This window comes from Hyaena hyaena, unplaced genomic scaffold (genome assembly GCF_003009895.1).
Source record: "Hyaena hyaena isolate Hyena2069 unplaced genomic scaffold, ASM300989v1 scaffold_638, whole genome shotgun sequence".
NCBI classification, from domain to species: Eukaryota; Metazoa; Chordata; class Mammalia; order Carnivora; family Hyaenidae; genus Hyaena; species Hyaena hyaena.
In genome coordinates this window covers 1,061,163-1,077,284 of record NW_024081270.1, presented here as the reverse complement: position 1 = coordinate 1,077,284, position 16,122 = coordinate 1,061,163, and the positions used below count along the sequence as shown (strand labels likewise).

General features: G+C 45.3%; 1 protein-coding gene across 1 annotated transcript in view; it reads right to left on the bottom strand.

Annotated features, from left to right (window-relative positions):
- Window positions 1-13,620: 13,620 nt before the first annotated feature.
- The window catches only part of TRPC6 (transient receptor potential cation channel subfamily C member 6), a gene marked incomplete at its 5' end in the record, with an annotated part of 41,102 nt that continues 38,600 nt past the window's right edge, over window positions 13,621-16,122 (bottom strand). Inside the window, one exon of the mRNA XM_039216535.1 lies at window positions 13,621-15,655. Within this exon, the coding sequence (XP_039072466.1) occupies window positions 15,504-15,655 (152 nt within the window). The remainder of the gene's footprint in view (window positions 15,656-16,122) is intronic.

Sequence of the window (16,122 nt, the reverse complement as noted above, 5' to 3'; positions counted from 1 at the left end):
ACCGTCACTTGCCCCCCTGTCCTGACCAGGCAGTCCTGAGTTCTCCAGCTCTGCCTTGTGTGGGTGTAGAGTCAAATGAAACAAGTCACCATGACCCTCCCAACGGCCTGTTCCCGTGCCCTGGGCCCTCGTCCAGCTGCCCGGCTCCAGATGCCCGTGTGGCCCACTAGCTCTTCGCACACAGTGAGTCGGCACTGGGGTGCCAGGAGTCCTCAGCCCTGTGGACTTGGGCTGACCCAGAACCACGTGCAGAGCCTGCACGGTATAAGGAGACCACCCACCAAAACTCCTTCCGAGTTGGCCGCTTTTTTTTTTTTAATGTTTTTTATTTATTTCTAGGAGAGAGAGAGAGAGAGAGAGAGAGAGAGACAGCATGAGCAGGGGAGGGTCGGAGAGAGAGGGAGTCACAGACTGAAACAGGCTCCAGGCTCTGAGCTGGCAGTCAGCACAGAGCCCGACGCGGGGCTCGAACCCACGAACCGCGAGATCATGACCTAAGCGAAAGTCGGACGCTTAACCGACTAAGCCACCCAGGCGCCCCCGAGTTGGCCGCTTTTAACGGGTGACCGTCACTCACCCTTAGACAGGCTGCGCGGTGTGTTCATGGCCTTCTCCAGAACTCGAGGCTGTCAGGTGTTGCTTCCGGCTGGAGGCCAGTGGCCAAGCTCCGACCTGGCGCGGCAAATCTAAGTCCTCCGGGTCTGCCCTCGGGGAGACCAGTAGACCCAACGGTGCAGGTTCAGGCTTCAAAAAAGGCAGATGCTGCCATGAACCCACCAGCAGTTCCCACTGTGCCCCAGCATGGCTGGACATTGTCCTGGTCTGGGTCGTGGCTCCCCGACCTGCCCCACCTGCCCCCACACAGTCAGCACCCTGGGAGATGACCCCGTGCTGCTGGGGGTGTTCCAAGCCCATGGACATCTGATCTGACCTGTCCACCTGCACAGCCTACAGACTGTAGGGGCCACACTCTGAATGGTCTTCTGGGCTTCTGGTGACACTAAGGAATGCTGACACCTTTGGGGACTGCCTCCCTCTGTGGGGTCTGAGGCTGCTTCAGCGGTCAAGGCCTCCAGGTGTCTCTTCTCAGAGGTGACCCCTGGCCTCCCACGGGGCCGTGCCAAGGTCCTCCAGACTCTTCCTGCCCCTTCAGGGCAGACAGGCACATTTGTGGGGCTGGAAGCTGCAGCTGGAGGCAGAAGCCGATGGCTCCCAGTCTCCTCCCCTGCGGCCCGGCATCTCCCTACAGCTGCCCCCCTGCGCGTGCCTGGGTCTGCTGGCCTGCGGGGCCTGTGTGCTCGCTCTGACCCTGTCAGGGAGCTTTGGGGAGGCTGGGAACTCCGGGTCTGTGGAGACTGGGCCAGCCCTCAGACCCTTTAGAGCCTCAAGGGTGCAGCGACCACACACTGCTGGCACCTTTCTGGGGGGAGGGCAGTTTTCCACTGCCGACTATCACCCTCCATTTGCACAGGATGCCAACGGGATGTCCGTCGGCTCCAGATCCGGAGGCTCCCGGGCCTCGTGTGGCTGGCCACCCACAGATCGTGAGCCCTCAGTGTATGCAGCGCTCCTCCAAGCAGAGTCTCGCATAAGGAGCAGGACACTGTGCGAGGAACTTCTTTGCCTTTCAAGCAGTGGGGTGAGGATGTGTTCCAGCAATCCTCCTCTGTCATGGCTGGGACCCCACGGTGACTGTGGGTCTCACCTGTCTGCCCACTGTCTCTAGAGCTGAGGGCACCAAGAGGCCCTGTAGAGTATGTAAGTCCTGTCAATGCCACAGCCTCTCTTCCTGGAGCCCGTGGAGAGGGAGCAGGGAAATTCTGGCTAATGCCTGTCCACACGGTTCTCACGGATGCGATCCACCACCTGGGCTGCAGCCACCATTCCACCAACACTGACTCCCTCCGGATGGAAACAGAAACACACCCCAGCAGCCAGAACAGACAAGGGCCAACTCAGAGCGGCTTGCCTGGGGATCACGCATGACCATGCAATCCATTAGACAGAAGGCTGGGCTGTTCTAAAGGGATTAACCCTCTGGCTTGGACAGTGAGAAGCCGAAAGGTGGATAAGCCCTTGTGGGATCAAGATTATGTGGAAAGACATTTGGGTTTATCTGCAAGACCCTGAGGTGGTCCTCACTGTTTTTCACATCCTGGCTCATAAGGCACTGACAGCCCCGGGAAATCAGGCAGCAGATGCCCCAGCTGAGGCATGACCCCCATTGAAATGGACTCTTCAGGAGATACAGCAGACTGGGCACATAGAGCGGCCAACACAGTGACTGCATGGGTGGCATACTGCCACTGATCCCAGCTGCCCTTGAGGCCCAGTGACTCGGTTAACACAGTGACATTGTGCCCTGTGTGTTGCCAACATGCCCAACACAACTGCCAAACAACCACTCCAGCTCCCAAGCGGGAGGAGATCAGCAAACCGATTATACCAGCCTCTCCCAGCAAGTGCGCATTGTAAATATGACTCGGTTTGTGCACACACTGCATGTGGCCTAACCCAAATCTTCCTCTGTTGTCATGGAAACCGGGCTGCAGACACTAGGGGACCAGAGTAGCTGAGGATCATGTATGGATAACCTGAAGAGTGACCAAAGGGTTCACATTTCAAAAATCATAATGTGTAACACTAGGGACAAGAATGTGGCCGTGAGTGGAGTCCGTCCCATCTTCTCTATAACCCACAAGCAGCAGCATTGGAAGAAAGAACAAGGGAGTATTCAAGGATCCGATTACATTAGTAACAGGTAAGACCACCTTGCGTGGGTGGACTGAGTACTGTCCATGCTTTAGTTCATTTGATTTCAAGACGAGCTCAGCCAGTAGAGCCTCTTGTCCTTTTCTTGGGAAACCCCTGCAGAAGCACCCAGGACTGTAAAGGTATAGGAGTTATGGACTCAGCCACTGCCCTGACCAACCCGCTAGAGAACAGCAAGCCACATCACACCTCAGAAAGGAGTTTGTACTTGAGTTTGCAATGGGAAGTTCTGCCGGCATAAGCAAGTTATTTCGCACCCCTGGATGATGGGAACCTAGCAGCCTCCACCAGGATCCCACTGCGCTGCTGCCATGAAACCTATTACAAGGGGTTGTACCTGGAATGGAATATACACCATAAAAAGAAGGGAGAAGGTGGGGGTTCTGGTCTGCCAGATCCTTCCCACAGTCCATCTCTTGACATCTGACAGGACTCTTTTTGCTGCTCCCAAGACAAGCCATAGGTGTAAACCACCTTGCTTCTTAAACCACTCACCTACCAATCTGGAGTGCTCTGCCCCTTCTTTAGTCTCTCCCTGCTCACTGTACAAGGGCTGGTTTCAGATTAAATATGGGAAGCCCTCAAAGAACTTAAAACAGTCACTAATTAGATCATTAACAACAGATCCATGGACACTATGTCCACTTTAACAGAAAAGTGACACCTTAGGGCACCTGGGTGGTTTAGTCAGTTGAGTATCTGACTCAGGTTGTTATCGCATGGTTTGTGAGTTTGAGACCTGCGTCGGGCTCTGTGCTGACAGCTCAGAGCCTGGAGCCTGCTTCAGATTCTGTGTCTCCCTCTCTCCTTGCCCCTCTCCTGCTCATGCTCTGTCTCTCTCTATCTCTCTCTCTGTCTCTCTCTGTTAAAAAATAAACAAACGTTAAAAAAAAGAAAAGTGACACCTTGTATTGCGTACATAGGATGCAATATAACATATTAGCGTCCTTACCATATAACACATATTATTCCTGGCAGTATATACCAGTCTTCAATCTTATACCACATTATTCTGCCCCAACAATATGGGATTATCTCTTAATAAACCCTCTTATGATTATATTGGAAGTTATAACAGTAGTCTATGACTGGAAACTTAATATGCAGGACTTTGTAGACACATACAGATCCTCAAAATATGCTAACTTTCGTCCAACTTCATTTATGCCCAATTTACAACTTATGCCATATACAGATGTGCTAAAAGGAAGAAAACCCCTACAATTCCCTTGTTGAATTGGTAGAAGGTTTAACTGGAGGAAAAGTGGCAGCTACTTCTTCTCAAATACAAATCAACCAAACCACATTAAGTTTTAAATATTCTAAAAACAAACAAGCTCAATTTGACACAGACACTATGTCAACTTTGTCATCGTTGGGTACACAGATGGATAAAATTAGTAATATGTTACAAAACTTAAGGCTTTGTTAAAAGTCTCCTTCTTGTGCTTATATTGATCATATTAGGGATACAGTTGCTTAAACTGGTCATCAAATTATGATGTAAAAGTATGTGCATCAAAGAAAAAATACAAAATACAATTCACTGTTTGTGATGAAGACCGTAAGTGATGTAGAATCACAAGGTGGATGGATATTTTTGAGAACTAGATTTTGTATAGGACTTTAGGCCCTAATACGAATTAGTGTGTGAGTGAATAATTTCAAATCTACTCACAGCCAAGGCAAAAAAAATTGTTTTATATTAAAGTTGTTTGGTATAAGAATGCAGTAGTTGTGTCGGGATGTCATCATCTCATCTGCTCTTCCCTGTAAGAACTCAGCAGCTCAGCTGCTGTGGGGGCCCCGCTGGGCTCATCAGTGAAGATGTAGGAAGAAGCAACCATGACAAGGGGACACATAGAGTATAAATAATGAGACTTGACAGACTACCTGAGAGCATGCAGTCTGGACATGGGTAGAATTTGCTGAGCTCATATCTCTCTCCAAAGACCTTGGAACTACTAATTCCTGCCACAGGAAAGGAGGCACTTCTATATGCAGTGGTGAAAGCCATGCAGAGGCCCCTGAGCAAAGTGCATCTCACTTATCAATAGCAGGTCCTCCCTCCCTAGGAATGAGGTCCAGCAACACCAAACCTTCATTTTGACTCTGGCAGCTGGAGGTCAGATCTTAGCTGGAAAAGGTGTCTCTCCATGTGCCAATGCCTATAAAATTACACCTCAAGTAAATGTGAACTTGACTCCTTTCATCTCCCCTTGCCCAGAACAACAGTGTGACTAACCTAGCATTAGTTCAGACCATGCTTTCTTTAATGGTAAAGTTAAAAGCATTATTTGTCTGGAGATACCTCTGCAGTGAACCAGTGTGGGAAAGGGAAACAAAAGGCAAGGGAAATAAAAACAAACATGAACTATTGGGACTTCATCAAGATAAAAAGCTTCTGCATGGCAAAGGAAACGATCAACAAAATTAAAAGGCAGCCTACAGAGGGAGAAGATATTTGCAAATGACATATCAGATAAAAGGTTAGTATCCAAAACTTGTAAAGAACTTATCAAACTTAACCCAAGAAACAAGTAATTCTGTTTAAAAAATGAGCAGAAGGCACGAATAGATACTTTTCCAAAGACGACATCCAGATGGCTAACAGACACATGAAAAGATGCTCAACATCACTCATCATCAGGGAAATACAAATCAAAGCCACAATGAGATACCACCTCACACCGGTAAGAATGGCTAAAATTAACAACTCAGGCAACAACAGATGATGGCAAGGATACAGAGAAAGGGGAACCCTTTTGCACTGTTGGTGGGAAAGCACACTGATGTAGTCACTCTGGTAAACAGTATAGAGGTTCCTCAAAAATAAAAACAGAACTACCCTATAATCCAGCAATTGCACTACTAGGTGTTTACCCAAAGGATACAAAAATGCTGATTCAGAGGGGTACACACACAAAAATGTTTATAGCAGCGCTATCAACAATTGACAAACTATGGAAAGAACCCAAATGTCCATTGACGGATGAACAGATAAAGAAGATGTGGTGTATATATACAGTGGAATGTTACTCAGCCATCAAAAATAATGAAATCTTGCCATTTGTAGCCACATAGATGGAGCTTGAATGTATTATGCTAAGCAAAATAAGTCAGTCAGAGAAAGATAAATACCATATGATTTTACTCATATGTAGACTTTAAGAAACAAAACAACTAAACATATGGGAATGGGGGGAATTTTAAAAAAGAGAGACAGAAAGAAACCACAAGAGACTGACTTCAGAGAACAAAGTGAGGGTTGATGGAGGAAGGAGGGTGGGGGATGGGCTAGATGGGTGATGGGTACTAAGGAGGGCACTGGTGCTGAGCACTAAGTGATGAGCCACTGAATTCTACTCCTGAAATCAATATCACACTGTATGTTAACTAAAATTTAAACTTTAAAATTTTTAAAAATACATTGGCAAAGATAGTATCAGTCTGAGCATTATTTCCTTCCCCAAACCCAACAGACTTCAGTAGAAACATGTGAATTTGTATAGATGAATGCTTGAAATAGGCAGCTGCCACGTACCCCCACCAGGCTATTTCTGTGACATCGCCTCTCCAGATACTTGCCCTGTACCAGACTACTGGACACATTCCCCTGCATGGGTCCAGCACAAGCAATAGGCGCCCCACCAGCCCACAGAAGGGAGCCAGGTGTTATCTGAGCCTGTGGAGTGTAGGTTGGTCCCAAACCACAAGCGTAGCCTCCAGTCCAGAGGGAGCCCACCACCCAGAAATCTTTCTTAGACACCCCTCTCAGGTGGCCAAGCTCAGTGCTCATTTGCAATGGCTGCCTGGCGGTCCTGGGCCTCCCAGGCCTCAAGGCTCCCAGGTGTCTCTGAGTGAAGGCTATTCCTCCAGCCCAAGGAAAGGAGTCCTGGAAAGGCGGTCCAGACGCCCCACCTGCACGTTCATAAAGAAGGGGTACAGCCGTGTAGGATAGAATTTGGAACGAGCAGGTGCATTGTACACCTAACAGCCTGCTCCGGAGACCGAGAATCACCAGGCATTTGCCCTGTTCCGAGTCACTGGCTTTGGGAACCACCTCAGCTCGCTCTTGCCCAGGACGTGCCTCGTCAGCCTGGAGACGGTGGACGCCCGGATTCATCGGCGTGGACAGCGGGCCAATGGGATCAACCCCACCCCACCCCCACATACTTCCGCGCAGCTGTTTTAAACTGGCTACAATCAGCCCCATTTTGGGCTGCCTGCACGAACAAGTCCCGCCTCCTCCAGAACTCAAGGCACCCAGGTGTCTCCTGTGGGAGGGTAACGCGGGAAACTCAGATGCATCCTGGCAAAACAGTCTACTTCCCTTCAATTCTGCCTTAAAGGGAAATATCCCCATTTGAACAGGTTCAGGCTTACGGGTGGCTGGAGTTTATGCGTCACCAACTGCCCATCCTAGAGACTCTGCCACACCTCGGCCCACGTCCTGGGCTCCCCTGGCACGGGCGGCTCCCCAATGTGCAATGTGCACTCCTTCAGCCTCGTAGGACCCCCAAACCAGGAGTGGTTCCGATTGGCCTGAATCACTTCAGCAGCCTCCAGATTTGGGAGAAGAAAAAATAAAGAGGCATCGACCCAACACGTTCTGAGGTGGCGGCTTGAAGGGGTGAAAAGTCAGTCCCCGCTAAGACCAACTGCCGCCTGACGACTGCCCTGGGGCTTCCCAGGAACCAAGGCTCCCAACTGTCAGAGAAGAACACACCTGCGGCCACAAAGACGCCACCCGGAAGGGCAGTGCACACGCTCCGGCCTCCCCTGCCAGGGCGGCAGACGGGCACCTGCGCAGGACACGTGCGGGACCGCGCTCCGGGACCCGTACAGTCCGCGCCTTGGCTGGCTTCCGCCGGCCTTCGCACATGCGCAGTGTGCACCCGGGCACGGGATTCTGGGAAGCCAGCCCTCTGCGGGGATCGCCCGCCCGCGTTCCCAAACCGCCCTGCAAGCCTCTGGGGGAGATAGATTCCACCCTAGAGACTGGTCCAGCCACGGCAGCTTGATGTCTCCGTTTGGCCTGCCTGCCCAAGGCGGTCCCTTGATTTTCCAACAGTCAAGCCTCCCCCGGGGCCTTTTGTGGGAGGAGTCACCAGCCAGCAGGTCTGGTGCTGGAAGGTGCTGGAAGGTGCTGGAAGGCAGTGCAGTTATCCTCTGATTTGCCTTCACGGGGAATATGTGCCTCTGTAACAACTAGGATTCTGGGTACCCCCGAATCGCCTGCTCCTATGACCCGGCCCTTCCTACAGCTGCCCTCTCCCAGGTCCCCTTGGCCTGAAGATGCCCTTGTGCACCTTGCCATCCCACTTCGGCTGCAAGGGGCACTCCGGTTCCTTGGAGCATTGGGTGAAGCCCAGAGCACCTGAATGCTGGCTTCAGGGTAGAAGGAGAACACACCAGAACAATCTTTATGAGGGGATATATTGGACATGTTTGACAGTTCCCAATGGGCTGGATGCCCAATGGGATCCCCGCCTTCTCCAGCAGGGGGGCTCCCAGAGTTCCTCTGGAGGGTTAGCCAGACCGCAGCTCTGGACCCTCCCTGCCAAGGCATTCCAGATTGCTCTAGCTCTGCCTTCAAGGCAGCGTGATTGTGATATGGGTGATTGTGTGGGACATGGCTTGATTGTGCCAAAATCCTGTACCCTAGGTGCCCGGCCCCTGGCTGGGGCTCTGCTTATGGTTGTCCCCTTTAAAGTTCCAGGCCATCGGACTCCATGGCACTTGTGCATCCACATTCACCCCTCCGTCAGCTGTCTTCTGCCTGCACGGGGGTCGACACTGTCACCCGGCCAGCTTTGCCTTCCATTCTCCCCCCGTCCTGTCGGTGCCTGGCTGCTTCTCCTGTCTCTAAACCTATGAATCTATGTAAAAGAAAAAGCTGGCATGTGACTAATGCTTTATTTCCCACTTCTTCTTGAAGAGTAACTTTCTTATTAAACATAGTATGAAAAAATGAAGCAAGTGTGTTAAGTTGCTTACTCTCTAAGAGGCGAATGGAAATTAGGCACCACCCTATGTCTGGACGATGCCAACATTTCATGGATTCGATACATTCACTAAGAAATAAGCTATGAGCACATAGCAGGCATACTAAACCTAAAACATGTGAGTCCAGGCTTTTTTCTCCTACTTTGTGGATGGTTCTTCTTGAGTTTGTTTAGCTATCAAGAATGAATAAATGAAAACAGCTCCATGGAACTAGCTTATAGTTCTAAGTCAACTGCTTGTATTCTGTTTCTATTCTTGCTACTGGTAACAGTACACAGCATGTTGCAACAAGTATAGTAAATTTTAACTAAAAGTTTTATGAATGGGATCTAATATGGCACCTACCCTAAACCATCTTGTGATAATTATTATAAAATTACTACCATCAAAATAATAAATGTATCTTGAAATTTTCTCCAAATATTTTGTGCAAATATTTTTTTTTCAAGGATGGCAAATAGATGATATGAGGGCCAACTTTCTATGTCCCTGGCAAGTATTGTTAATCGTCTCTGTCCTTCTTTCCTACTGACCCTGACAGAGGCTTCAAAATCTTGCTTAACACAATGTTCCAGACATTGTGTACCACCTGATCAGATACAAGTAAGTTGAAACCTAAATTTTCTTTAATTTTATGAGATTTAAGAGGGGGTGGTGTAAAACAATGTAGGAAAGGAATTCAGGAGCCATATCCTTTCTCTACAATTGCCAACCTTGGCTGAATGTGGATACTTCCCAAGCATTATTCTCTGAGTCTAAGATATATGAACTCATTTCATCCTTACAAAAACCCTATGTTGGACTTAATGTTAGGTTTTTTTCCCCTTATCTGTAGAACTGGATAATAGGGCCCAGAAAGGCTAAGAAATTCAGGGAAGAACGCAAAGCTGGTAATCTTCAGAGCTGGCATTCAAGCCCACATGTTCTGGCTCTCGATCCTACACTCTGAACTACCACGATGAGATAACTCTGTAGGAGTGGCAGGTAATGTATAGTGACTAGAAAAAGTTGGAATCATTGAAAAGAAAGAAAGAAAAACAAAAGAATCAAAAACAAAATCAATATTTATAAGCATAATTTTTTTCTAGGACCAAAACTATGCTTTGAAAATGTATTTGACCATATGTATATAATACATACATGCACCAGGTGTGCATTTTATGAATAATATGAATATTATTTTATGAATAATAACACAAGTAAATGATAATAAGTAATACAATAATATGAATAATAATATGATCATAAGTAAACTTATTCTCAAATCATTCTTTATGGTGATATGAAACTCTATTTTCATGAGCAATGATTAGGACAAAAATGCAGGATAGTGGAGTTCAAGACTCACTTCCCAAATGTCATCACCAAGGTTTTACTAATGATTATGAAGAAATTCATAATGTTTGTGCATTTCCTTGAGGACCTGCTTGTCTACTTTACTGTTTATCAATGGAAAATGACAAAAGCCTATGGATTGCAGTGTAGGCATTATAAACAGAATAAAGGTGAACATTTTTTAGATTTTGTACCTACTAACTTTTCTCATGGTTTTTACTTCAGTGTTGTGGATAACATCATACTTAGGGTATAACTGTTATGGACATGATCTCTCTTGTAGGTGTAATTCCCCTTAACATTGAATGAGGTGGCTATTCAATATGTTATTTTCATAGAAGTCTGAAAAACATGAATCAATAGCCCTGTGATCCACTTACTCTGGATAAATTGAGTATCCATCACATGGCATAAGACAAAAAAAGAAATTCATACAGTTGGTCAGTGTCTCTAGCTATTTTCTCAAATATACTCAAGTAACAAAAGTTCAACCAATTACATTTTGAAGATCTAACTGGCTTTCTGAACCAGTTCTGTAATTGGGCAGCAACCCCTCTAGCAGGTAGAGGGGAGCTCCTAAGGGCTACACAAAAGGAAAGGGTTTTAAAGGTAGAATGGGAATGGAAAAAGGAAATTATTAGCAAAGAATCCATTGTTTTAGGCAAGGTTGCACTTGAAAGGGGAAGTGAAGGAGACTGTCAAGTTCATTTCCTAGTACTGACCAGGAAATCCCCATGTTGACTGGTTAAAGGTTACATTCTTGGAGGTTGAAGCTGCCCTTAGGTTAGGTACTACTAAGTCTTGGTTTGCTGATGTGGGGTCTTAACTAAGTGACACCATTTGGAACCCATGATTTTCTTTTCAACAGTACAAACATCTCTACAAAAATTGGTTCTAACCTAAGAGGTTTTTTTTTTTTTTTTTTTTATAACTTGTGAGTAGGTGTTACCATTGAATTCATCCTGGGAAGATGTTTGGAAAAGTGTCTGTGGAAACTTTCATGACTGTAGCTACAATATATACAGACTAAAGAATAAAATTTAATCAAACATTCTAATTATAAGGAAAAAAATAGTCCATGTTAATTAGCCAGGTCTTCCAGAGCCTTCATGGAAGGTTAGTCACATATACAAGTAAAGACTAGACTATGAGTCAACATTTTGTATAATAATAATAGATGTTTAGCTGAATTTTCAACTTCCATCCCTGTTAGGATGCTGGGCTATACTCCTACACAGCCTTTGAGTAACTTGCTCAGTTGGAAAGCTCATCAGATAGGGTTCCAGAGTACAATGTAGAGGTGTGGGTTAGGAATTCATATTCTTTTCTGCTTCTCCAGTGGCTCAGTCTGCACACTTTACAGCAAAGGGCGGAGACTCTAACTAGTGTAGGAACCCATCTCCAGCACCATTCAGTGGGGACCACTGGTATGATTCTAATAACCACCCCCCCCCCAGTACACAATGGTGAAGGAAAATTTCAGAGTGAAGAAGTAGGTCACATCTGCTTGTTAGAACAGATGCAGTTCATACCGAAATATCACTTGGAGAAACAGTTCATCCTTGGTCTTGATGCTGGCAGGCTGGGTCAGAGGACCCAGAGGGATTCCTCCAGCCAAGAGGACCCAGGGCCACACAAAAGATGGAAATGAAGCGTGAGCCAGCAGGTGGTGAAAGCAGAGTTTATTGAAGGTATAGAGAAAATGCAGGCATGGATGGAGTCTGGCAGACTCAGGAAGGAGACAGTCTTGTCTTTGTTCAGGGCCTGGGGTTTTTATTGAGGATTAGGTCTGGTGCATCTGTCCTCTAAGGCATCCAGGAACTGGTCAGAACAGAGACCAGGGCCCAGGGCTTATTCCCTGGAGCGAGGAGGTCTTGGAGTCAAGATGTCTAGCTTTGGCGGTCTGGAATATGGGTATAATAGCTTCAATAGGTCATCCTCACCTGCCCCTTCCTTAGATATCATCTATCTAGAGAAATGATTAACTCCTTGTCCCTCACAAGGACGACAGTCACTGTTTGCAGTTGAGGCATGTGTAGAGTTGGGGGTGCCAGTTCCTTGCAAGAATAGAGCTGGAAGGGGTGACTGGGTGGCTCAGGCAGTTAAGTGTCCGACTTCGGCTCAGGTCATAATCTCGCGGTTCGTGGGTTCGAGCCCCACATCAGGCTCTGTGCTGACAGCTCAGAGCCTGGAGCTGCTTCCAATTCCATGTCTCCCTCTCTCTCTGACCCTCCCCTGCTCACACTGTCTCTCTCTCTCAGAAATAAATAAAACATTAAAAATTTTTTTAAAAAAAGAATAGAAGCAGGAAAAGGAGCAAAAGCAGATTTTTATGGAGTCTTCCATTTCTCTCTCCCAGCCTGAAACTGGAAATTGGTCCTGACAGTGATGCCACTGGCTGGTCGGTCTGCCTGGTTGGCAAATACTGCCACATGGTCTTTCCATTTTAAACGTTTGGTGTGATTTTACTGTTTGCGTGGTGATAAGATTCTTTCATACTGGAACAGTCCTGAATGAATAGGATAGACTGCTCAACGTCGATCTGTTCTCAGCAAGTTACAGCCACTGGATTTACTGCTTCTTTCTGCAGAACCTAGTGTCCCACACGCATGCAAAGCCCTTGATCCTGCTCACACTGTCTCCACCCCTTAATATATATCTCCATCTTCTATTATTATTTTTTTTAAATATGCAATCTTTTCGAAGTCAAATCTTCTCCTTACCCACACCCTCGCATGATTAATACTATTGTCTGTCTCAGCATTGGGCAAGTAATGGAACTTAGGGTGTTCAGATATAGTCCATTTTTCCTCGCCTAGAGATTGAAAGATAAGTTTCACAATGAGACAACCACACTACAATAATGTCTGCCAAGACCACAGGTAAACATGAAACTTCCTCTGCTGTGAGGCAGACCTGGTTCTGTTCCCAGCTCTGGCACTTACCCTATGTGCAAGTTATTTCGTTTCTAAAAGCTTTTCTCCTTTCTAAAATGTGGATATTAATAGTGTTAACAGCATAAAGTTAGATTAAATTCAGTAATTCATGGAGAGCACTTATCATGTGCCTTCACACGGCAAAGGCTCAGGAGATCTTTCTTATAGCTGTGCGTTTCTTATATTCCTGTTTCTTTAGGCTGTAAGCTTCTTGAGGTCAGACATTCATTTTTCATTTTTGGTCCCTAGCAAAGTTTTAAGCAGACAGTAGATTCTGGTCATCTATTTGACATGCCTTGTAAAACCATAATGAATTTGTATTAATTTTCAGTTTCAGAGTAATACAAATAGAGTAAAACAAAGCATTGATGTACAAAAACAGGGACTTTATTTTGTTCACTGGTAGTTAGGTCTGCTATGAGATGTGACTATGGCTTAGCCCCCAGGGAGCAGCTGTATGGTCTGAGCCAGGCATCACTGTGCTTCCCTCCTTACAGGACCCAAGCCTCCAGAAAGCACCAAATTTGAGCACAGAAATATGACCCAGAGAACAGGCTAGACAAATACATTTCATCTGCTTAATCATTTTATTTTTGTAGGTTAAACTCACTGCACATGAATACAGAATTTTAAGCCTTGAAACTTGTGCAGGATAGTCAAGCTCATGACCATCCTTTGACAATATGCCTTTAATTAAGCTCCTGTTGGAATTTTTAAAACCTTTCTTAAAATGTGGTTGGTTTCTTTTCATGTTCCAATTGAAAGGAAATTGGAAGAGGTGCCAATTCAGTTGCACTTTGAGGAAATCTGCTGACTTCAGGACATGTTAGTTTTAAACAGTCATAGAGGTAGCACTTGATGGCAGTGCCTTTTACTGAGAAAGCCAGTCATTCCCGTTGCAGGTCCCAAAACTTACATCTTGTCAGGTCAACCCAACTTAAAAGACACTGAGGAATCTGAATATCTTTTCTAGATTCTTTGGAGCCAAGCCCGTTTGCTGTCATAGGCATAGAGGCCTTGGCATAGAGGCCAATCTCTTCCATGGCACAACACAAAAGCTTTGTGGATGTTGGATTATTTTAATTTGCTGATAGTGCATTTGCTATGAGGCTGATTTTTACAACTTCTGATTCAAAAATTGTCACAAAACATTTGAAAGCCTACCTTTTCTGCATTACTAAATAACTTTGCAATAAATAATACCCACAAATACAAAATCACTGAATGCAAAATTTCAATTGTATTTTCTTATCTGGCTACATAAAACCACTTTGACTTAAGTCAAAGTCGACTTAAGTCAAAGATGGGGCTAACTAGATTTTTGTGACTATTTTCTCTCTAAAATGAAATTAAAATTTTTAATTTGAAACCTCTCTTTACTGAATTTAAAGAAACACTTCCAGTCAATGCACAGCATCATTTCAATGTTGGTAGTCTTTGTAGCTGAACAGCTAGACTTTCATCTCTTTCTTTTAATTTTGTAGAAATTGCATCACATCATCAGTAAGAGCAGCCTACATAGATGCCTATAAACACAGATCCCTACTTCATGTATTTTCTGAGAGGGTAGAACATACTGAGAATAAAGGTAAGTATTTGCAAGTTCCCTCCACACTGTTTCCTTTATACTCGTTGCCAAATGTGAGATTTACCTGTAAATGCCTCAGAAATGGCACAAAATTATGCTACAACTGGACCAAATAATCAAATCATTTGTGATTTTGATCCATCTCCAATAAAGGGCTCATATTTGGTCAATAATTTTTCAGTCACAGTAAAACTCAAAAGAGAAAGAAGTTTTGAGAGTCCATACTGACTACAAAAGAAAACAGGACAAGCATTTCATACACGCACGTGCGCGCACACACACAAATTAAACCATGTTTTCAGGGCTTGCACTTTTTCACTGTTAAGCGTAACATTTTCAAAGAGGTGAACTAGCAAATTTAGGAAAGATTTAACCCAATTTTGCACAGATACTACCAATCATATACTGTGGGGCTTAGCAGAGTAGATGATTAAACAGCATTTTCCAAATAGCTACAGATTATCTGTCCCTACATTTCAGGGCTGGAATTCACCATCAGGGGATCCAGAAGGCAGGCAGTTACCTGAAATCATCTTCAAGGTAAAGACCACACGGAGAGTGGGCTGTGTCAGCCTTCTACAGCCTAGCCAACCCCTAGGCAGACACTAGATGGCAATCACATCATCACGACAGTTACAGCCAAGAAAACATCAAACTGGGCATAATTTTCATCATAATCTGCAAACTTCAGCCTGAACAATGAAATTTAATCACTAAAAATATTAAATACTAGGGCTTTGGATAAGTTATCTTTGGACATTCTCTTGTTTAAAAGATAGTCACAATGGCACTTAAAAATAATTTGGAAAATAATATGGCTTCAAGTGGACAAATAAATAGGATTTTTAACAGAAGTCTTTGCATTATCTATTGCCTTCCTCTTGCTTTGGTTCCACTGATAATTTCTCCCCAAGTTTTCTAATAAGTTCTGCTAGGTCTTCCGAATTCTGAGTTTTCTCTTCAAGGAGTTCATAGCGGAGGCTTGAGATGTCCTGTTTAATTTCCTTCAGTTCCCCTTTAAAAAACAAGAGAGATAGGAAGTCAACTATAAATACATAATGCATGGGAACTAGTGATTCTGGAACAGAATGAAATCAGTCAATTCCACACATATCTGTAGTTTGAATCCTTTCAAATGAAAAAAACTTCCTAGAGGGGCAGGTTTCTATGTTCTCAGCTAAAGGTTTTGAAAAGGTTATGAATGAAAAGGTTATGGAGAAAACATGATAACAAAAGTCTTAAAGTAAAAAAGAAACATTGGTGGAAAATGTTTGCAGGACTGGGGGTAAGAGCCTTTTACCTTTCCCAACCACTTCCTCCTCCCTCCAAACCACCCCCCCAAAAGCAAGTTACTTCTGTAGCAGGTGACACCTGCCCCAATTCTGGAAAAACAGCCTATTTTCCTACGCCATTTAACAGCTCTGATGGGTGGTGAGATCCGCCTTCTCTCCCCTGGGAGGCTCACCCTCCCCACACCTCTCT